This window comes from Portunus trituberculatus, chromosome 12 (genome assembly GCF_017591435.1).
Source record: "Portunus trituberculatus isolate SZX2019 chromosome 12, ASM1759143v1, whole genome shotgun sequence".
NCBI classification, from domain to species: Eukaryota; Metazoa; Arthropoda; class Malacostraca; order Decapoda; family Portunidae; genus Portunus; species Portunus trituberculatus.
In genome coordinates, this window is record NC_059266.1 from 13,658,419 (window position 1) to 13,683,392 (window position 24,974).

At 41.7% G+C, this 24,974-nt stretch overlaps 1 protein-coding gene across 1 annotated transcript in view; it reads right to left on the reverse strand.

Annotated features, from left to right (window-relative positions):
- Window positions 1-22,473, reverse strand: part of LOC123502604 (pancreatic triacylglycerol lipase-like) — a 94,391-nt gene extending 71,918 nt beyond the window's left edge. Inside the window, exon 1 of the mRNA XM_045251768.1 lies at window positions 22,232-22,473. Coding sequence (XP_045107703.1) covers window positions 22,232-22,412 — 181 coding nt within the window. The 5' untranslated portion in view covers window positions 22,413-22,473. The remainder of the gene's footprint in view (window positions 1-22,231) is intronic.
- Window positions 22,474-24,974: the final 2,501 nt, after the last annotated feature.

Below are 24,974 nucleotides of genomic sequence, written 5' to 3' on the forward strand. Positions count from 1 at the left end.
CATATGAGGAGGGTGACAGCATGATGGAATGTGATCGCTGCAAAAGGTGGTACCATCAAGAGTGCGAGAACATTTCATCTTACCGTTGGCAGAAATTGGAAGATGGATGGATGGATGGATTTTAACTTTCTGGCGCCGCAACATCAAGAGGTCATTTGGCGCCGCAAAAAAAAGGCCAGCTTCTCCCAAAAAACGAAAAACATCATGGCCCTGGGCCAGGCACTCTGGTCCAAGGACCATTAAGATATAATAGACACCGCTATCTCTACCGCGACAGCGGTAGAGGTAGCGGTGTCTTAAATCAGTGAAACTGGGGCATTCTACTAGTATGTGCTGCACCGTGAGCGGCACCAGGCAGTCATCACAGTAAGGTTGAGGGTCCCTGGTCAACAGGAACTTATTTGTAAGGTACGTGTGACCTATACGCAGTCGCGCCAATAAAGTCTGTGCTCGGCGATCCCGGATATGGGTGTATGTCCACTGAGGGATAGAGGAAGTAGTGAGCTCTCCCATTTTCGAAGTTGCTACCCCCGTTAGCCATCTCCTCTGCCAAATTGCTGCAACTGCCTCACGAATTACAGGAAATACATCTCGGAATGGAATAGGGGCAGGAGATGGAGCGCGACTTGCTGCCCCTTTAGCGAGGCGGTCTGCGTGTTCATTCCCTGGAACACCAATGTGACCAGGGACCCAACAGAACCCAACACGAAATCCTCTTCTGGTGAGTAGGTACAGCCACTCTAGGTCTGATAAAACCAATGGGTTAAGGGAGATAGTGGAAGAGAGAGCAGTAAGAACACTGCGAGTCACTAAAAACTGTAAAAGACGAAACCGGGAGAGTAAAAATTATCTGTAAAGCTAAGACTATGGCAGACAGGTCCGCAGTGAAGACGGATGCCACTGAAGGAAGGCTGCCACACCGATAAAAAGAGGGGAAAACAACACTAAATCCAACGCCTGCGTCGGATTTGGAACCATCAGTAAAAACGGGAATATCATGAAAATGAGTTAAAAAGTGTGGCAGAAAATCCTTCTTGCCATCCATGGCAGGAGGGCATAATGAGATAACAGGAAGCTGCCAATAACCAACTCGTGGGAGACGGAAAGAGTACACAGGAGTGGGGTCGATAGACAAATCCGCCATGAGATTTGCTACTCGAGGGCCAAAAAGTTTAAGGAGACCAGGTCGTGACATACACCTCCGTATGAGAGTCCCTCAATGTTGACAGACAAGGGGCAGAATCGGGATGACGGTGGGTGCGAAACCAACACCGGAGTATCGAAGACTGGCGCCGGAGGTCGAGCGGCCAGAAACCTGCATCCACTAGAAGACTAGGTATTGGAGATGTCCGAAATGCACCCGTAGCCAAGCGGACCCCAGCATGATGCACAGGGTCAAGCGTTCGTAGTCGTGCATCCGTTGCGGATGAATAAATCTCACAGCCGTATTCCAGCTTTGGAAGTATAAGTGTACGGTGAAGAAGCAGCAAAGTGTCCCTGTCCGCACCCCAAGAGGTGTGACTTAAAACACGAAAAAGAGATAGTGCCGTCCTGCAAGACGCTTTAAGAGAACGGAAATGTGGAACCCAAGTAAGACGGCTGTCAAACAATAGGCCAAGATATCGAGTGGCCTCCACACATGAGATGCGTCTATTGGTTAAATATAAATCGGGATCTAGATGGACGCCACGATTTCGACAAAAATGCATAGACACGGTCTTTGAGGTGGAGAATCGAAAACCGTTTATGTTGGCCCAACTGACACCCTATTTATTGCCAGTTGGAGCTTTCGCTCTATCAGTGGAGTGACATCCTAGCAGCAGCAAAAGATCGCACAAGTCGTCCACATATAAAGAGCTGTGAATGCCATCCGGTAGAATATCTATAACACCATTTATTGCAACTGCGAATAACGTAACACTAAGAATACTTCCCTGTGGGACACCGTCATTTAAAGCAGTAGCATCGGATAGAACACTCCCCACACGAACCCGTAAAAGACGTCTGGATAAAAACTGCTGGATATAAATAGGAAGGTGGCCACGGAGACTAAAATTAAACAAGGAACGTAAAATCCCATGACACCAAGCTGTGTCGTAGGCCTTCTCCAGGTAAAAAAAATACAGTAACCTTGTGGTGGTGATTAGCGAAGGCCTCTAGGGATAAAAGAGCATCAGTAGTAGACCTCATCTTACGGAAGCCATACTGTACCGATGACAAGTACTTCCCCCTCTCCAAGTACCACATGAGTCTTACATTTACCATCTTTTCTAACACTTTACAAATACAAGACGTCAAAGATATAGGACGGTAATTCGTAGCCTGGAGATGATGATCTTTCTCAGGCTTCGGAAATGGGAGAACCACTGCCACAGCTCAAGAAGATGGAAAGTCACCGGTATGCCAAATCATATCATACACATTTAATAAAAAGTTAAAAGCCCGGTCAGACATGTGACGCAAAAAGGCATAAGGAATGTCGTCTGGACCAGGAGAAGAGTCATGGGACAAAGCAGTCCGCAACTCTGAGGCAGAAAAGGTGACAGACATTATAGGACTCCCCTCCAGATAAAGAAAAATTTATGCCGAGAGATTCCATTCTCTGGTGGTAACGTGCGGCCGTTGCTGCAGGATGCCTCCGGGAAACACTAGCAAAGTGCTCCGCGAAGAGGTCGGCGACAGTCTTAGGATCTGCCACCATTCGCCCAGCAGACAACAAAGCTGGTGGGGGAGAAGCGGAATACTTCCCATCAATTCGGCGGACTTTGTTAAAGACATCCGTAAGAGGGGTGAGGGCATTAATGGAAGATACATAAGCTTTCCAAGAGGCTCTTTGTGCCTCTTTCAAAACGCGGCGGGCCCGAGCTCGACAGCGCCGAAAAGCTTCCAGGCACTGCGGGTCCCCACGATGTCGCCGGAGACGAGAGAAAGCTTCCTGTTTTTCTTTCACAGCTTTAGTGCATGCTGCGTTCCACCAAGGAACGGGACGCTTAGTAAAGCGACCGGACGTCCTAGGGATTGTCTGAAGCGCTACGGAATGTAAAAAATCGGTAAAATAATCAACAGCCTCAGCACAAGTAGGAAAGTCAGCCAACGGACGGATAAAAGAGCTAAGGTCTGTGAATCGAAGCCAATCTGCCTTGTCTAAAACCCAGCGTGGGGACCGGGACTGTGGCTCAGTGTTCACAGATTGTAATAAAATCGGAAAGTGGTCACTACCGTGTAAATCCGGTAGGACCCGCCAATTAAAATCAAGGAAAGAATTAGATGTACAAATAGAAAGATCGATAGCTGTAAAAGTCCCAGTAGGACTGTGGAAATGTGTAACATCCCAGAATTTAAAACCTCAATCCCTCATCCTCAATAAAAGAACCGATTAAAACCCCACGAGGATTACTAGCACCTTCATCCCACAATGGGTGACGGCCGTTAAAATCTCCCAATAAAGGAAAGGCGGAGTCAGCTGACGCACCAGGCCGTCAAGCTCACTCCTGGAGACAGGAACCCGAGGAGGGAGATATAAACTGCAAATAGTGTAGGACCGTCCCATAAAAACCTTAACAGCAACCACCTGAAGGGGAGAGTTGAGTTGCAAGGGGACAATAGGTATGTCCTGATGGTCTTGGATAGCTGTGCCACCGTGGTGGCCCTGTTCTGGGAAAGGAGTGCTAAAAAGAGCACGATAGCCAGAAGGACTAGAATAAGTGCTATTACCAAGCATAGTCTCTTGCAGAGCTACACAGGCTGGAGAAAACTCCGATAGTAAAGCTCGGAGTTCCCCCCACGAAGCACGAAGGCCTCTACAGTTCCACTGTAGAAGCTTGAAGATGACTATTTGGGTCCAGTGGACGGGCGAGCCTTTTGAGGTTGCCCGTGACTGACCTGACTAGAAATAATCAAACGACGAGAAGACACCGGGAGTTGAGATGTGCCAGGTCGTTGGACTGCAGTCTTTTGGCCTATCGGTGGGTGATGCGAACCATCATCACTTCTACCGGTCCTCGGAGGACGAGGATCAGGCATGACTCCACTTTCCGATACAGAGGGTCCACGAGGGACGGCTGTGACAATATCATCGGACGTCTCCATGCTAAGACCGTCCTTATCACAAGAAGCCCGATCTGAGACAGAGGCTACCCTAGCAGAGCGGTCCCTGGAGGACTCATGATTATGTGCACCGGAAGAAAACTTAGACTGCTTAGGCTGAGGTAAATCTAACGACTCCGCAGAGCCGCGGTGCCGTTTGGTCATGCCCTTCAAAGGCTTAGGCGATACAGGAGGCAAATGGACATTCACTACATGGGTTACTTTGGTCAAGTCCATATTCTCGTCGCTTCTTGAAGGTGACTCAACTGAGTCGTCGGACAATGGGGCAAACCTATTAGTCAGATGAACAGGACCACCCGCCCAAACAAAGCGAGAGGTAGCAGGAGTGGTCTTCGGACCGGAGGCGTGAATGAAAAAATTCCCGCGCCCATTTCTGTAGTAGGCCACAAACCAACGTGGAGGTGGGATCTGGCAAACTTCAGGAACTGAATTCTCTGAATGGTTGTCAAAAAAAAGATTTGGGATGTAGTCCGTGTCACTGTCCGAAATATTGCGAGAGTGGAGAAGTTCTGTCTTAAAACCAGAGCCAGCAAGGGGCAGTGATGCTACATGTTCTACTGCCAAACGGGCTTCATCGCATGACAGAAACGTTACATAGCAGCGATTAGACGGAAAGTTCTTATCGTAAACAAGTCGAATGCGAAGAACCGTACCATACACCTTGAGAAGTGAGTGCAAGGCGTGATAAGAAAATGATGGGTTAATATTTACCATCACAAGGGAGTCATATGCAGCAGAAATACGTCCCTCAGGAGAACTCCCAGAACAGGAGACTGCTGTGAGAGGCTCTTGTGGAGGGGAATCCTCCTTCCCACTCAGACCTGAAGATGACGTCTCGCGGGCCAGGTCAGCCACCTCACGAGAACCTGACAGTTTTTTGCGTTTCAGCATATATATAAAGTTACACAAAAAATAAGCTCCAGGGGCAAGGGAAACCACCTACTGGGACTACAATGGGAGGGAGCGCTGGCTGCCGTGGACGGGGTACCTCGTCCCCATGCGGACCAGTCGTTTTAAAAACAGGCCCCACATGATACGAATGTTTGTCCACGACAGAGCTAAGACCCTTCTCCCAAAGCATCCCAGCCTGGACACCCAACCATCCAACACAGGACGGTCCCTACTGGGCGATCCAGCGGGTGGCTCCGCTGGTCCACTGGCAGCCTACGTAGGAACCATTTAGTCTGGCCCCTCACTGGCAAGCATGGGTAGCCCTCTCTCCCTCGAAAGGGCAGTGCAGGGGCCTAAGCCCCCTCTAGCCTAGCTCGCCAGGTCACGGGCACGCAAGCCCCCCCACCACGACAAGGCTGTTCCCATCTGGGGGGAGAAATATGAAGAATCCAGCATGGCGTACGTGTGCAGTGTGTGTCACCAATCTTCGAGGTGTGTCTTTTTAAGTGCTGTGTTCCCTTTCAGGCTGTTTAATTGATATTTCTGTAATATACACTCATTTATTGTGCTGCATATTGTATATTTGAACTGGTATCATACATTTTTTATTGAAAACTCATTTTTGCAAGATCCATTGAATGTAAACCATTTTAGCCAATTGTTAGATGTTTTGTAAGATAAGAATCCACTGGTAGTGCTATCAAAATGGAAACTAAATGCTTCTATCTTCTGGAGCTCCCTGTACCCTTAGATATAATAGATACCTTTGAAATAGGTTATGTAGATGTTTTTTTTTTAATGTAGGAGAGGAGGATTGATGAAAGGCCCATTCAGTAACCAGTCTCCTTATGGAGCCCAAAGAATTAGCCAAAGAACAGGAACAAATGTTTTGAAAGCTCCTTCTTGAATGAAGTCAAGTTATAGGAAGTTAGAAATACAGACACAGGCAGGGAATTCCAGAGCTTACCAGAGAAAGGAATTAAATATTGAAAGTACTAGTTAACTCTATAGTGTTGCATATTTCAATGAATTTATGATAGTGTAGATAAATTTGGGATGAGCATTACCATTTCTTTCTTCTTTTTTCAGAACAAGGCGTGTTGCAGATTATTGATAAGTACAGACACTTTTCTTTCCTTTTATTAGCTTAATGTTTTTTTTACTGACCTTTGTTTTAATTGAGGTACAGTATTTTACTGTCCTTTGCTTTAATTCAGGTGCAATAATAGTTTTATGTTCTTCAGTTTACTTTCTTTATTTGTTTCGTTATATATATATATATATATATATATATATATATATATATATATATATATATATATATATATATATATATATATATATATATATACACACACACACACACACACACACACACACACACACACGTGTATTCGAAGGTTTGGATACAACGACTACTTCACTACTAAAAAGAGTGTCCAATATTGAATATAAACTAGATAAACTGATAAAGGGGAAGATGGAAATGAAAGAGAATGAAGAACAGGATAAAGAGTTTATAAAATTGAGAGAAAGGATAAAAAAAAAGTGGAAGAAAATGAAGCTAGGCTAAGAGCGGAAAACGAAGAACCAAAAAAGGAAGTAGCTAACTACAAAATGCAGATGGAAGGACTGGGTAAAGCCGAGAAAGAAAAAGAGAAGCTGAAAGATCTAGTAAACAAGGAAGAGGAAAGAGTACAGAACGTGATTAAAAAAGAAATACAAGCATGGAGAGTCCAAGATAAGAAAGATAAGGCTGATTTTCAGGAGGTGTTTCAAGAACAACTTAAAGAAAAAGAAGAAAATATGACAAGCAAAATGATAGGAGTCCTTACGACAAAAGAAAATTTAGTTAGAGAAATTGCAGAAAAAAAGAAGAGTGTAGTCGTATTTGGAATAAAAGAAAAAATATAAGATATAGACCAAAAAGAGAAAAAAGAAGAAATGAAATCAGTCAAAGACCTACTGAAGAATCTAAACGACGGAGATAGCCAGAACTTGGAAGAGGAAGTAGAAGAAATAAACAGAATGGGACCATATCAAGAAGGAAAAACGAGACCAATTAAAATACTACTAAAATCACAAGCAGCAACAGGAGAAATATTATATAGAACAACAAAACTTAGAGAAACAGAAGGCTGCAAGGATATCTATATAAAGAAAAATAGAAATGAGGAAGAAAGGAATAGATACAATGAACTGGTAGCAGCAGTAAGGGAAAAGAATAATGAAAGGCTAAAAGATGAGAAGAAAGCATTTTTTTGGAGAATTCTAGGAAACAGGATAAGTAAATGGTATATAAACGAGAAGGAAGAGAAAAAACTGGAACAAGTTTAACTAAAAATGATAAAGGCAAAAGACTAAAACTGATGTATACGAACATAGACGGGGTTTTATCAAGTAAACTAGAATTAAGAGATTACATAAGGAAAGAAAATCCAGATATTGTATGCCTGGCTGAAACAAAACTAAATAAGGCAATCAAAATAGACTTGGACAATAGGTATAATGTATGGAGAAGAGACAGAGTGGGTAAAGGAGGAGGAGGAGTCATGATTATGTTAAGGAAAGAGATAGTGATAAATTAAATGGAATGTGGGGAAGGAAAAGCAGAAGTATTGTATATTAAGATGCATATTAATAAAAAAGAGATAACAATCATTGTAACATATGTGCCACCAAAAACAAATTCATGGACCAATAAAAAATATAAAGACATGATAGATGACACAATAAGGAGTCTAATGAGAATCGTCAAAGAAAGGAGAAAAGTGATATTAGTAGGAGATTTCAACTGTAAAGAAGTGGACTGGGGAAAATTATGAAAGTGGTATGGGGGAAGAAGCCTGGGGAGAAAGATTCTTGAACCTAATGATAGACAATATGATGGACCAGAGAGTAAAGGAATGGACAAGATTCAGAGGAAACGACGAGCCGGCGAGATTGGACCTAGTTTTTACAAGGGGTATACAAATGAATGATGATATAAGATATAAGTGCCTATTGGGAAAGAGTGACCATGCAATATTAGAAATAGATATAGAAGAGGGAAAGGAAGATAGAGACGATTCATACAAAGGAGACCGATTAAATTACAGAAAGGCTGATATTGAGAATCTCAAGAACTATTTTAAAAACATAGACTGGGAGGAGATGGAAAACTCAGAGACAATGCAAGACAAATATCACTTATTTTTGGAAATATACAAAACATGAGTCAGGGAATATGTCCCAAAATATAGACCTAAAGAAGAAGGAAAGAAAGATTGGTTTAATGCAAGGTGTGCCAAGGCAAAGGAGAAAAGAGATGGAGCATGGAAAAAGGTGGAGGAGAAATAGGAATCCAGCAAATAAGGAAAACTTCAAAGCAGCAAGAAATGAATATGTTAAGGTGAGGAAGGAAGAGGAAAAGAACTTCGAAAAAGAGATTGTCGAAAAATGTAAAGAGCAACCAAAATTGTTCTATAGATTCATAAATGGAAAAATTAGGCAAAAAGAAACAATAGAAAGGTTAAAAGGAGAGAACGGGATGGTCGAAGACCCAAAAGTATGGCAGAACTATTAAATAAAAATTCCAGGAGGTCTTTACTAAGGAATCCAATTTGAGAGGCCACAAAGTAATAGAGAGACAATCTATATGAAAAAGATTAAAGTAACCAAGCTTGAAATAAAAGAGTTAATGAAGGAACTGGATGAAGAGAAGGCAATGGGACCGGATGAAGTCTCAGGCAGAATACTGAAAGAATGTAGGGAAGAACTAACAAGTCCTATATACATCATAAAATGCTTAATAGAAAATGGAACAGTACCAGTAGAATGGAAAAGAGCTGAGGTGGTTCCCATATATAAGAGCGGAAGGAAGGAAGAACCATTAAATTACTGAAAGAATGTAGGGAAGAAATAGCAAGTCCTATATACATCATAAAATGCTCAATAGAAAATGGAACAGTACCAGTAGAATGGAAAAGAGCTGAGGTGGTTCCCATATATAAGAGCGGAAGGAAGGAAGAACCATTAAATTACAGACCGGTATCACTAACTAGTGTAATTTGCAAGATGTGTGAAAGAATAATAAAGAAACAATGGATCGAGTTCCTTGAAGACAACAAATTAATAAAAAATAGCCAATTTGGTTTTAGAAAAGGACGGTCTTGTGTAACTAATTTATTGAGTTTCTATTCTAGAATAATTGATGGATGGATGGATGGATTTTAAAGTTATGGTGCCGCAACAACGACAGTCATATGGCGCTGCTACTATAAATTCATTGCAACTAACGTGTATATATATAAAAATTAAAAGTGATTAAAAACAATACAATTAAAAAGCTAAAAACTAAAAATACTATAAACCTGAATAAAACATTGAAATACATAGTGTAAAATAAAATAAAATTCAGAGCTTTGGGAGAAGGCCAGCTTCTTCCAGAAATCTAAAAACGTCATGGTCTTGGGCCAGGCACTCTGGCCAAAGGACCTTTGAGATATAATAGACACCGTTATCTCTACCGCGACAGCGGTAGAGGTAGCGGTGTCTTAAGTCCGTCAAACTGGGGCACTCCACTAGTAGGTGCCGCACCGTAAGCGGCACCAGGCAGTCATCACAATAAGGTTGAGGGTCCCTGGTCAGGAGGTACCTTTGTGTAAGGTACGTGAGACCTATACGAAGTCGCGCCAATAACGTCTGTGCACGGCGATCCCGGACATGGGTGTATGTCCACAGAGGGAGTGTGGAAGTAGTGATCTCTCCCATTTTCGAGGTTGCGACCCCCGTTAGCCATCTCCTCTGCCAAATTGATGCAACCGCCACTCGAATTAGATTAAATACATCTCGAAAAGGAACAGGGGCAGGAGATGGAGCGCGATTTGCTGCCTTTTTAGCGAGGCGGTCAGCGTGTTCATTCCCTGGAACACCAACGTGACCGGGGATCCAACAGAACCCAACACGATATCCTCTTCTGGTAAGTAGATATAGCCACTCTAAGGCTGATAAAACCAATGGGTGATGGGAAATAAAAGAAGAGAGAGCAGTAAGAGCACTGTGACAGTCACTAAAAATTGTAAAAGACGAAACCGGGAGAGTAAAAATAATCTGTAAAGCTAAGAGTATAGCAGACAGCTCCGCAGTAAAGACGGAGGCTACCGAAGGAAGACTGCCAGACCGATAAAAAGAGGGGAAAACCACACTAAACTCAACGCCTGCGTCGGATTTGGAACCATCAGTAAAAACGGGGATGTCATCAGAATAGATAAAAAAGTGTTCTAAAAACTATGTGTGGGACAGAGCTGGAAGAGAATCCTTGCCATCCATGGCAGGAGGGCATGATTAAACAACCGGAAGCTGCCAATAACCAAGTCGTGGGAGCCGGAAAGAGTAGACAGGAGTGGGATCGATGGACAAATCTATCATGAGGTTTGCCACTCGAAGGTCAAAAGGTTTAGGTAGACTCTCTGTCGAGTGACATACGCCTGCGAACGCGAGTCCCGCAATATTGACAGACAAGGGACAGAATCAGGAAGACGGTGGGTGCGAAACCAACATCGGAGCATCGAAGATTGGCGCCGGAGGTCGAGCGGCCAGAAGCCAGCATCCACTAATAGGCTAGGAATTGGAGATGTCGGAAATGCACCCGTAGCCAAGCGGACCCCAGCATGATGCACGGGGTCAAGCGTGCGTAGTCGTGCATCCGTTGCGGATAAGTAGATCTCACAGCCGTATTCCAGCTTCGGAACTATGAGTGTACGGTGAAGCAGCAGCAACGTGTCCCTGTCCGCACCCCAAGAGGTGTGACTTAAAACCCGAAGAAGGGATAATGCCTGCCGACAAGACGCCTTAAGAGAGCGGAAATGGGGAACTCAAGTGAGACGGTTGTCAAATAAAAGGCCAAGATATCGAGACGCCTCCACGCATGAGAGGCGTCTATTGGCGAGGTATAAATCAGGGTCTGGATGGACACCACGGTTGCGACAGAAATGCATAGTTACGGTCTTCGAGGTGGAGAATCGAAAACCGTTCATGTTGACCCAACTGGACACCCTATTGATCGCCAGTTGGAGCTTTCGCTCAATCAGTGACATCCTAGCAGCAGCAAAAGAAATACATAAATCATCAACATATAAGGAGCTGTGAATGCCATCTGGGAGAGTATCAATCACACCATTTATGGCGACTGCAAATAATGTAAAACTAAGAATACTTCCCTGCGGAACGCCGTCATTTAGAGCAGTAGCCTCAGAGAGAACACTCCCCACTCGAACCCATAAAAAACGTTTTGTATAAAAACTGTTGGATAAAAAGAGGAAGATGGCCACGAAGATCAAAATTAAACAAAGACTGTAAAATGCCATGACACCAAGCCGTATCGTAGGTCTTCTCCAGGTCAAAAAAGACTGTTACTTGATGGTGGTGATTAGCGAAGGCCTCACAAATGGAAGACTCTAGGAATAAAAGGGCATCAGTAGTAGACCTCATCGATGATAAGTACTTCCTCCTCTCCAAGTACCACATGAGTCTTACATTTACCATCTTTTCTAAAACTTTACAAATGCAAGATATTAAAGATATAGGACGGTAGTTCGTAGCCTGGAGACTATCTTTCCCAGGCTTCGGAAATGGGAGAACCACCGCCACAGCCCAAGAAGATGGAAAGTCACCGGTATGCCAAATCATATTATAAAGATTTAAAAGAAAGTTAAAAGCAGTGTCAGACATGTGGCGCAAGAAGGCATAAGGTATATCATCTGGCCCAGGAGAAGAGTCGTGACACTGGGACAAAGCAGTCCGCAACTCGGAAGCAGAGAAAGGGACATTATAAGACTCCCCTCCAGCGGAAGAAAAGTTTATGCCGAGAGATTCCATTCTCTGGCGGTGACGTGCGCCCGGAGCTGCAGGATGCCTCTGGGAAACACTGGCAAAGTGCTCCGCGAAGAAGTCGGCGACATAGACTAGAATAAGTACTATCACCTAGCATAGTCTCTTGTAGAGCTACACAGGCTAGAGAGAACTCCGACAGCAAAGCTCGGAGTTCCCCCCACGAGGCGCGAAGGCCTCTACAGTTCCACTGTAGAAGCTTGAAGATGACTATTTAGGTGCAGTGGACGGGCGAGCCTTTTGAAGGGGCTGCCCGTGACTCACCTGACTAGAAATAATTAACCGACGAGAAGAAACCGGGAGTTGTGATGTGCCAGGTCGTTGGACCGCTGCCTTTCGGCTTGCCGGTGAGTGATGCGAACCATCATCACTCCTACCGGTCCTTGGAGGACGAGGGTCAGGCTGGACTCCACTTTTTGACACAGCGGGTCCGCAAGGGACGGCTGTGACAATATCATCGGACGTCTCCATGTTAAGACCGTCCTCATCACAAGAAGCCCGATCTGGGACGGAGCGCGTCACAGGAGGCTGGACAGAAATAACTGGAGCTACCATTGTAGAGCGGTCCCTGGAGGACTCACGATCGTGTGCACCGGGAGAAACCTTAGATTGCTTAGGCTGAGCAAATTCTATCGACTCCGCAGAGCCGCGGTGCCGTTTGGTCATGCGCTCAAAGGCTTAGGCGATGGAGGAGGCAAATGGACATCAACTACATAGGTAAGTTTGATCAAGTCCGTATTATTCTCGTCGCTTCTTACAGGTGACTCAACTGAGTCATCAGACTAAGGGGCAAACCTATTTGCCAAATGAACAGGACCACCGCCCCAACAGAGCGAGAGGTAGCACTTGTCGTCGTCTTCGGACCGGCAGACTCAACTGAAGAGCGAGCGGCCAATGCAGCATAGGATGTCGCACCAGTACCGTCCTTTTGGCGGTAGAGGAGTTACCTAGGCTGATGAACTGAGTGTTAGCAAGTTGTAGAATGTCCTGCTCCAGGCGATACCTGGGGCATTGCCTGGAACGTACCTGGTGAGCATCACGGCAATGGAAACAGTAAGCAGTAGCATTGTAATGCTCCTCAGAGTGTGAATCTAGTGCCGAGCAATTACCACATCTAGAAGCTTCCTTACAGGAGCTTTTGCCGTGACCGTACCCATAGCAAGAGAAACACTGAAGAGGGCGAGAAACAAAATGCCTCACCCTAAGGTTGATAGGACCGATTTGAACACGGTCTGGGAGGGTGGAACCAAAGAAGGTGAGAAGGACCATGTTAGTAGAATTCTTCAGCTTTGTCACCTTCTGGACTGAGTTAGGACACATACCCAGTATTTCCTCTTCAGGATATTCGTAAAGATCCTGACTGTACACACAACCTTTACTGTAATTAAAGGTGGTGACTGCGTGATATCTATCGCTCGCACGAGCATCCCCTTCCCGTATTTCTTGAGGTTTCCCTCAGGAATCGTGCTGATGATCTCTTTGGACAAGTACCGGGAGGCGTGGATGAAATTCCCGCGCCCATTTCTGTAGTAGGCTACAAACCAACGTGGAGGCGGAATATGGCGGACTTCAGGAACTGAATTCTCTGAATAGTGGCCAAAAAGATTTGGGATGTAGTCCGTGTCACTGTCCGAAATATTGCGAGAGTGGAGAAGTTCTGTTTTAAAGCCAGAGCCAGCAAGGGGCAGGGATGCTACATGTTCATAAGCCAGACGGGCTTCATCACATGACAGAAAAGTTACATAGCAGCGGTTAGACTGAAAGTCCTTATCATAAACAAGTCGAATGTGAACAACCGTGCCATACATCTTGAGAAGTGAGTGCAAGGCGTGATAAGAAAATGAATGGTTAACTTTTACCATCACAAGGGAGTCATATGCAGCAGAAATATGTCCCTCAGAAGAACTCCCAGAAGAGGAGACTGCTGCGGGAGGCTCTTGTGGAGGGGAATCCTCCTTCCCACCTGAAGATGACGTCTCGCGGGCCAGGTCAGCCACCTCACGAGAACCTGACAGCTCGACCTCCGGCGCCAATCTTCGATGCTCCGATGTTGGTTTCGCACCCACCGTCTTCCTGATTCTGTCCATTGTCTGTCAATATTGCGGGACTCGCGTTCGCAGGCGTATGTCACTCGACAGAGAGTCTACCTAAACCTTTTGGCCTTCGAGTGGCAAACCTCATGATAGATTTGTCCATCGATCCCACTCCTGTCTACTCTTTCCGGCTCCCACGACTTGGTTATTGGCAGCTTCCGGTTGTTTAATCATGCCCTCCTGCCATGGATGGCAAGAAGGATTTTCTTCCAGCTCTGTCCAACACATGGTTTTTAGAACACTTTTTTATCCATTCTGATGACATCCCCGTTTTTACTGATGGTTCCAAATCCGACGCAGGTGTTGAGTTTAGTGTGGTTTTCCCCTCTTTTTATCGGTCTGGCAGTCTTCCTTCGGTAGCCTCCGTCTTTACTGCGGAGCTGTCTGCTATACTCTTAGCTTTACAGATTATTTTTACTCTCCCGGTTTCGTCTTTTACAATTTTTAGTGACTGTCGCAGTGCTCTTACTGCTCTCTCTTCTTTTATTTCCCAACACCCATTGGTTTTATCAGCCTTAGAGTGGCTATATCTACTTACCAGAAGAGGATATCGTGTTGGGTTCTGTTGGATCCCCGGTCACGTTGGTGTTCCAGGGAATGAACACGCTGACCGCCTCGCTAAAGAGGCAGCAAGTCGCGCTCCATCTCCTGTCCCTGTTCCTTTTCGAGATGTATTTAATCTAATTCGAGTGGCGGTTGCATCAATTTGGCAGAGGAGATGGCTAACGGGGGTCGCAACCTCGAAAATGGGAGAGATCACTACTTCCACACTCCCTCTGTGGACATACACCCATGTCCGGGATCGCCGTGCACAGACGTTATTGGCGCGACTTCGTATAGGTCTCACGTACCTTACACAAAGGTACCTCCTGACCAGGGACCCTCAACCTTATTGTGATGACTGCCTGGTGCCGCTTACGGTGCGGCACCTACTAGTGGAGTGCCCCAGTTTGACGGACTTAAGACACCGCTACCTCTACCGCTGTCGCGGTAGAGATAACGGTGTCTATTATATCTCAAAGGTCCTTGGGCCAGAGTGCCTGGCCCAAGGCCATGACGTTTTTAGATTTCTGGGAGAAGCTGGCCTTCTCCCAAAGCTCTGAATTTTATTTTATTTTACACTATGTATTTCAATGTTTTATTCAGGTTTATAGTATTTTTAGTTTTTAGCTTTTTAATTGTATTGTTTTTAATCACTTTTAATTTTTATATATATACACGTTAGTTGCAATGAATTTATAGTAGCAGCGCCATATGACTGTCGTTGTTGCGGCACCATAACTTTAAAATCCATCCATCCATCCATCAATTATTCTAGAATAGAAACTCAATGAATTAGTTACACAAGACCGTCCTTTTCTAAAACCAAATTGGCTATTTTTTATTAATTTGTTGTCTTCAAGGAACTCGATCCATTGTTTCTTTATTATTCTTTCACACATCTTGCATATTACACTAGTTAGTGATACCGGTCTGTAATTTAATGGTTCTTCCTTCCTTCCGCTCTTATATATGGGAACCACCTCAGCTCTTTTCCATTCTACTGGTACTGTTCCATTTTCTATTGAGCATTTTATGATGTATATAGGACTTGCTAGTTCTTCCCTACATTCTTTCAGTAATTTAATGGTTCTTCCTTCCTTCCGCACTTATATATGGGAACCACCTCAGCTCTTTTCCATTCTACTGGTACTGTTCCATTTTCTATTGAGCATTTTATGATGTATATAGGACTTGTTAGTTCTTCCCTACATTCTTTCAGTATTCTGCCTGAGACTTCATCCGGTCCCATTGCCTTCTCTTCATCCAGTTCCTTCATTAACTCTTTTATTTCAAGCTTGGTTACTTTAATCTTTTTCATATAGATTGTCTCTCTATTACTTTGTGGCCTCTCGAAATTGGATTCCTTAGTAAAGACCTCCTGGAATTTTTTATTTAATAGTTCTGCCATACTTTTTGGGTCTTCGACCATCCCGTTCTCTCCTTTTAACCTTTCTATTGTTTCTTTTTGCCTAATTTTTCCATTTATGAATCTATAGAACAATTTTGGTTGCTCTTTACATTTTTCGACAATCTCTTTTTCGAAGTTCTTTTCCTCTTCCTTCCTCACCTTAACATATTCATTTCTTGCTGCTTTGAAGTTTTCCTTATTTGCTGGATTCCTATTTCTCCTCCACCTTTTCCATGCTCCATCTCTTTTCTCCTTTGCCTTGGCACACCTTGCATTAAACCAATCTTTCTTTCCTTCTTCTTTAGGTCTATATTTTGGGACATATTCCCTGACTCATGTTTTGTATATTTCCAAAAATAAGTGATATTTGTCTTGCATTGTCTCTGAGTTTTCCATCTCCTCCCAGTCTATGTTTTAAAATAGTTCTTGAGATTCTCAATATCAGCCTTTCTGTAATTTAATCGGTCTCCTTTGTATGAATCGTCTCTATCTTCCTTTCCCTCTTCTATATCTATTTCTAATATTGCATGGTCACTCTTTCCCAATAGGCACTTATATCTTATATCATCATTCATTTGTATACCCCTTGTAAAAACTAGGTCCAATCTCGCCGGCTCGTCGTTTCCTCTGAATCTTGTCCATTCCTTTACTCTCTGGTCCATCATATTGTCTATCATTAGGTTCAAGAATCTTTCTCCCCAGGCTTCTTCCCCCATACCACTTTCATAATTTTCCGCAGTCCACTTCTTTACAGTTGAAATCTACTAATATCACTTTTCTCCTTTCTTTGACGATTCTCATTAGACTCCTTATTGTGTCATCTATCATGTCTTTATATTTTTTATTGGTCCATGAATTTGTTTTTGGTGGCACATATGTTACAATGATTGTTATCTCTTTTTTATTAATATGCATCTTAATATACAATACTTCTGCTTTTCCTTCCCCACATTCCATTTAATTTATCACTATCTCTTTCCTTAACATAATCATGACTCCTCCTCCTCCTTTACCCACTCTGTCTCTTCTCCATACATTATACCTATTGTCCAAGTCTATTTTGATTGCCTTATTTAGTTTTGTTTCAGCCAGGCATACAATATCTGGATTTTCTTTCCTTATGTAATCTCTTAATTCTAGTTTACTTGATAAAACCCCGTCTATGTTCGTATACATCAGTTTTAGTCTTTTGCCTTTATCATTTTTTAGTTAAACTTGTTCCAGTTTTTTCTCTTCCTTCTCGTTTATATACCATTTACTTATCCTGTTTCCTAGAATTCTCCAAAAAAATGCTTTCTTCTCATCTTTTAGCCTTTCATTATTCTTTTCCCCTTACTGCTGCTACCAGTTCATTGTATCTATTCCTTTCTTCCTCATTTCTATTTTTCTTTATATAGATATCCTTGCAGCCTTCTGTTTCTCTAAGTTTTGTTGTTCTATATAATATTTCTCCTGTTGCTGCTTGTGATTTTAGTAGTATTTTAATTGGTCTCGTTTTTCCTTCTTGATATGGTCCCATTCTGTTTATTTCTTCTACTTCCTCTTCCAAGTTCTGGCTATCTCCGTCGTTTAGATTCTTCAGTAGGTCTTTGACTGATTTCATTTCTTCTTTTTTCTCTTTTTGGTTTATATCTTATATATTTTTCTTTTATTCCAAATACGACTACACTTCTTTTTTTCTGCAATTTCTCTAACTAAATTTTCTTTTGTCTTAAGGATTCCTATCATTTTGCTTGTCATATTTTCTTCTTTTTCTTTAAGTTGTTCTTGAAACACCTCCTGAAAATCAGCCTTATCTTTCTTATCTTGGACTCTCCATGCTTGTATTTCTTTTTTAATCACGTTCTGTACTCTTTCCTCTTCCTTGTTTACTAGATCTTTCAGCTTCTCTTTTTCTTTCTCGGCTTTACCCAGTCCTTCCATCTGCTTTTTGTAGTTAGCTACTTCCTTTTTTGGTTCTTCGTTTTCAGCTCTTAGCCTAGCTTCGTTTTCTTTCACTTTTTTTTTATCCTTTCTCTCAATTTTATAAACTCTTTATCCTGTTCTTCATTCTCTTTCATTTCCATCTTCTCCTTTATCAGTTTATCTAGTTTATATTCAATATTGGACACTCTTTTTAGTAGTGAAGTAGTCGTTGTAATAGAGGATATTGTCTGACATGCACCGAGATTGTTCTATCGAAACGTAAACACATGTAGCGTGTTAGTGAGGATGAATTTAGAAAATGGACAGTGCCAACTCTGAGAAACTTTCTGAGATCAAAAGGCATACCAAGTTCGCTTGTTGTTATTCAGTTAGGAAAATTCGGTTTCGGTAATGTTGGCCAGGTTGTTTTGACACAGACTCCGAAATTTTTTTTTCTTATAAATGCTACTCAGTGATATTTACTCTGCGTTTTTTGAGTGGAGCATTATCCTATGCAGAAACTCTGATAATTTTGTGATAAGGTATATATGTACTGTTAGACTTACAAAAAATATTTTGATGGGACACTGGTACATCCATACTTTGTACCATTAGGAACATATATTTGCATATTTTTATGTCATTTTCTATCAGACACATAGATAAATAACCAAACGTTTATATTATGAGGTATGTAGCCATGAATATCTGTATATATATTTTTTAATAGGGCTTCCACAAGAGCGAGAGTTCGGCGCGATAGCCAGGACCAACTTGTGAATTAAACCAGCTGGCGAACAATGAAAACTACACAGATAGCGATTGGTGCCATTGACTAAGATGCCTCAGAATTCTAGAAGCTGTTTTAGCAAGAGATAAGATGTAAAATTTCCAGTAAAGATTATAAGTAAGAAACAGACAGGATATGCAATGTAGAAGATGGGGACAGTCGAATGTCATTGAAGAGGATATAGTTGTCTGGAAGGTTGTGTTCAGGTGATAGATCAAGGAATTGAGTTTTTGGAGCAATGAACATTACAAAATTTCTTATGCCTTAATCAGAAATCTTAGAAAGATCAGAAGTCCGTTATCTGTGGCACCCCTGTGATCTATTAATTTCCTAAAGGGTTGGTCGTTCTGAAAAGACATGAAAAGTGTCGAGTGGTGTCAACAGTGTTAGAGTGGATAGGACAAGAAGTTTGGTTGACAACATTGATAAATAATAGGAAGAGAGTCGGTGATAGGACAGAACCCTGAGGAATACCAGTTAATAAATTTTGGAGAACAGTAGCTGTCTTCCACAACATTGCAAGAATGCTCAGTGAGGAAACTTAATACGTATAGAGTTGCAGAGAGAAGGATACAAAGCAAAGGAAGGTTGGTTTGAGATCATAGGTTTGTGCCAAATTCTATCAAAAGCTTTTGATATGTGTATGATAATAGTGATCTCATCACATCAGTCCTAGAGATGTACAACAGTCAAGAAACAGTGTGTCTGTAGGGGGATGGAAGAGGCTTCCATACAGAGTCAGATGCCTAAGAAAGGGAAGGAACATTGAAGTCCCCATACAAGAATAATATATTTACCGAAACATAAATCTTGAACATTAAAATACACAATTCAAAACAAAAATCACATATACAGACAACACATGCTATGTCAACATTATCTCACACAATCGCATGCAGACAAATCTGTGTGAATTTTATATATTTTTTTTTTTTTTTTTTTTTTTACATTACAAGGGCACTGGCCAAGGGCAAACAAAGTGTTGGAAAAAAAAAAAAATCCCGCTATGCTTGGTATTTGATGGTAATGAGACACCCATCATGACAGGTCTTGTGTGAAAAACTTTTTTGATTCACACAATGTTTCAGGCCTGCAATATGATACAGAATATGACATTTTTACTTTATACTTCTCTTTATTTCATCATGAGACATTACTCTTTAAAATGACACACATTTAAAGGACTGTGTCTTGTGTATTATTGAAAAATGAGCTACATAAATGCTTTGCTTTTGAGTCACACACTGTTTCTGGCCAACTATATGATAGATAATGTGATTTCTATTTTACACTGATCTTTCTTATACAATGAGGCAGTAATCTTTTCAGTGATACATATTTCAAGGCTCAAGTCTTGTGTATTACTGAAAAATGAGTTACATGTTTCTGACTCACACACTGTTTTAGGCCACCATATAATACAGAATGTGATATTTTTACTTTACACTGATGTTTCTTATACAATGAGACAGTAATCTTTCTACTCACACACATTTCAAGGTTCAAGTCTTGTCTATTATTAAACAATGAACTACAAAAACACTTTATTTTGACCTACACACTATTTTTGGCCACCCATATGATACAGAGTGTGATATTTCTATTTTACAGTTATCTTTTTTATATCATGAGGCACTATTCTTTCCAATGGCACACATTTCAAGGCTCAAGTCTTGTGTATTACTGAAAAATGACCTACATAAACATTTTATTTTGAGCCACACACGGTTTCAGGCCAGCCAATGATAGTGTGTGATATTTCTGCCTTATGCTTGCGTGTATTATATAACGAGCCACCAATCTTTCCACTGACATACATTTCAAGGTCCATGTCTGGTGTATTATTGCAAAATGAGCTATATTAACACTGTTTTCAGTCACAGCATATATTAGGCCAGCCATATCAAACAAATAAGTGATATATATGCTCTTTGGTTCTTTTTCTTACTTATTGAGGCCCTAGTCTTTCCACTGATACAAGATGAAAGTCAATGGCTGCTGTGATATTTAAAAAAAAAAATCAATTTTTTTGATTCACACAATATCACGAGTCACACTCTGTCACAGCTATAGGCATGCCATAATGTGACTGTCGTCTGCTCCCAGGCCGCGCATGCGCAGAAGACGCAACTGAACACTTAGTCACGGGCCACACTTTGGTATGTGACACCGGGCTTAATTTACGGCTGTGGTGGGGCGAGGGTAGCTCTACAGTTTTGCCACGTTTTCCAAAAATCCGATGTGAAATGGAAGTTATTGGTGTACAAGGCATCGCAAATGCCATCAATTCAGATGTATAAAATTTCGACTTCTGTATATAGATGGCTGAATCAACAGTAACCATCATATGTATAAAAAAACTATATAGTACCATACAACCATGGCATACATATTCAACAGTGTTGCTGATATCAACTGTAGTAACTTATAATGGTACTTAGCGTATGTTTAGGGTGTGTAATAATATCAGTGTTACAGATATAAGATAATGAGCATGGAAAAAAGAAATAATCTATTATCCAAAGTAAAAAAAAAAAAAAATAGTAGAAGTCTTGTGATTGGCGGCAATACTGATGAAACCAGCCTGGCCAGGCCGAACAGCCTCACCTTGTAGTACGAGAAGTTGCTATAATTATAAGATAAAATGCTCACATTTACTGGCTTTTACAGTAATTTCAAGGGTGCACCAACCATACTCGCATTCATAATTCGTAAGCCAAGCTAATGTGTTTTTTCTATTTTTACAAAATAGTAGGTATATGCCAATACCTAAATGAAAAAAAAAAAAAGCATTATTCACTTGCGAGCGGTAACTCTTCCACACCCAGCTGGTGGCTTTGACACATTGTGGTGGGGACGTGCCACTCACTTACATATATATATATATATATATATATATATATATATATATATATATATATATATATATATATATATATATATATATATATATATATATATATATATATATATATATATATATAGAGAGAGAGAGAGAGAGAGAGAGAGAGAGAGAGAGAGAGAGAGAGAGAGAGAGAGTAACAGACAACAATAGTGAAAACGTGGCAACACTGTACAGAGACGCTCGCCGACCCCCACGGCCGTAAATTAAGGCTGGTCAGACTATAATACTAATGATGATAATATTATTACTACTACATCTACGACAACGACGACGACGGCAGCCTCATTTACTATCTCCCTCCAACACAATTACTATCAGCAGTAGTATTGTCATTATCTTTATTTCTTTTATAGATAAAGATAAATTATGTAATAGATTAACATTCAATAGCAACCCGGTGATAACATTATGATGCTGTTATGTATTTATATTTCTAATTTCTATATCTTTATTTTTTTTTCTATTTTTATCTCAAAAGGAAGAGATGTATATATAATATAATTGATAATTGTATCTGTTGTCAGAGTGTTTCATCATAAAACAATGTATATCATAATAGTGTGAAGAAATTTAGGAACAGCGTGATATAATCTCGTATTTCATTTAAGTAGGTACATAACCGATCTGTTATTTCAATGTTTAATTCTCTCTCTCTCTCTCTCTCTCTCTCTCTCTCTCTCTCTCTCTCTCTCTCTCTCTCTCTCTCTCTCTCTTCTTGCCTGGGTTTATGCAGGGTATTACAGATCTATGGTTGTGATCCACAACCTCAGAGCGCCTCCAGCCTGGAACTGTAGCCGCCCAGGACGCCATCCCCGTCATCGTAACCACCAGCACCACGCCAAGCCATACGCTGCCCATGCCCATGTTGGAGAACTGGTCTCTGGACGCAGCCAGCAACATTCACCGTTCCTCTTAGACAGAGAAGGCCACTCTCTTTTATACGCAACAAGTTCTGCAAATTACGTAAAGGCTGCGAAGGTTGTGAGAAGAAAGGAGTGTGGAGGGAGGAGACCGGATTATTCCTGCAGTCTTATCTTAGGCCCTGTACACACACACACACACACACACACACACACACGGCCCGGTAGCTCAGTAGTTAGAGCGCTGGCTTCACAAGCCAGAGGACCGGGGTTCGATTCCCCGGCCGGGTGGAGATATTTGGGTGTGTCTCCTTTCACGTGTAGCCCCTGTTCACCTAGCAGTGAGTAGGTCCGGGATGTAAATCGAGGAGTTGTGACCTTGTTGTCCCGGTGTGTGGTGTGTGCCTGGTCTCAGGCCTATCCGAAGATCGGAAATAATGAGCTGTGAGCTCGTTCCGTAGGGTAACGTCTGGCTGTCTCGTCAGAGACTGCAGCAGATCAAACAGTGAATTACACACACACACACACACACACTCTCTCTCTCTCTCTCTCTCTCTGAAAAAAATATCATGTTTTTAAAGGATATGCTCTATTAAGAATGTCGTGATCCGAGCTGTTGCACGACGTTGCACAAATTGTCTAGCTACTGGCTATAAAGGTTTTTTCTATCTTTAATTAACAAACATAATATCTATACATAAGGTGTTCGATACGGCGCCGACAAGTGACAATCACAACTCTTTCTGTTGCCTTCTCCACTGCAATTATTACAATTTCTCTTACAAACATCCTTAAGAATTACATTAATCTTTTACGTATTTTCGCATCAAAACGGATTTCACTTCAAACATCATCCACTATATCTTCATAACGTATTACAACATCTGAACACGGTGCTTTATTTATCCGTAAATCTCATACGTAGTGCGTACAATATTACCCCTTTTTCCCAGCTACCCGTATATAAGGATGACCTTTACTTGGTACATGAATGCAAGCAACCACATGACGTACCACCAAATATATTACCATACACATATAATTACCAGACTCCGTTCAACAAAAATGACAACGTAACACCACCGAAATATAATGACAAATATTGATATTTCCACACAAGTGACTTCCCACAAGTAATCTCTTTCTCTTGGTACCCATACATGGAACCACGTTAACTTCGTACACAATTACACACTAGAAAATATGTTATGTAACTTATTCGTCAGAGCAACACACATGCACATACGTAGGTAGCCGTATACAAATTCCCTTACTCATAGATGAAAACGCAAGTATGTAACGACGTCATTATGAACCAAAGTACAACCACATAAACCATAATAAACTAATACCATATAATACCTAAACCTCCTATCATGTTTCTTCCTCCATTCTAATTTACCTCAAGACTGCATTGCAACTTATAAGCTCCACTTACTGGTTATATATGAAGTACAAAACGCCGCCCTCAGCTATGCAGCCGAGGGTGGCTCGCTTAGAGCCTCGGTTGTCCTCTCTGCTTCCTCTCTCCTCTCTCTCTGCCTCAAATCCTCTACAATTTCCCTTCAGGAACTTATGGGGGCGTGTCTTGACCCACACAACACGCCCCTCAGAATGTACCATTCACCAATCAAGTACAAGCTCAAATGAACTCCACGTGTGGTATGAACAACATCCAAGACGACAACACTACCACCGGATGTTTACATGACCTGGGCGATATATATCTGCTCGGGCTGCCCTGGGTCAACTGACCTGGGTCATTAAATGTTTCCTGTTGACCTTCCTGCCCTTCCTAAACTCTTTTATGGCTGGATACGACTACACACCGCATACTGGCGAACTATCATACTTCCATATATCTTTATTTCTTGTATCTTCATATTTCTCATATTGCACTTATGATGTAGGCATCTGACAAGAATGAGGGGAGGTGACTTTGGGATATTCCTTGAGACTTATCTTAGGCCTTACAATTTTTCTTTAGAAGGTTAATTTGCCCGCCTTCTTAGCTGTAACATGCACTAAGTATTGGGTGAGAGATGCTGAATGTTGCTGATTTTTTTATTATGATATGTAGCTTTATTCGATGACTAACGAAATGTCTAACACCAGTAACAGCGTTACCACTACCTGTAGGACCACCACTAACGACAACAACAATATATTATGTTTGTACAGCTGCCTCAATTACTATTACATGTGGATGGATGGATGGGTTTGAATCTAGGCGCCGCAACAGCGGAGGTCATTTGGCGCCGCAACAAAATTTTAATGAAGTCGAAAAGACTTAAAAAAAAAAAATATATAGAATAACTAAAAACTAAAACAATAAAATCAAAGGAAACTAAAAAAAAGAACAAATACAATTTACAATAAAATTAAATAAAACATTAAAATACATACAGTAAAATAAAATAAAATTCACAGCTTTGGGAGAAGGCCAGCTTCTCCAAAAAACCTAAAAACGTCATGGCCTTGGGCCAGGCACTCTGGTCCAAGGACCTTTGACATATAATAGACACCGCTATCTCTACCGCGACAGCGGTAGAGGTAGTCAAACTGGGGCACTCGAAAACCAGGTGCCGAACCGTAAGTGGCA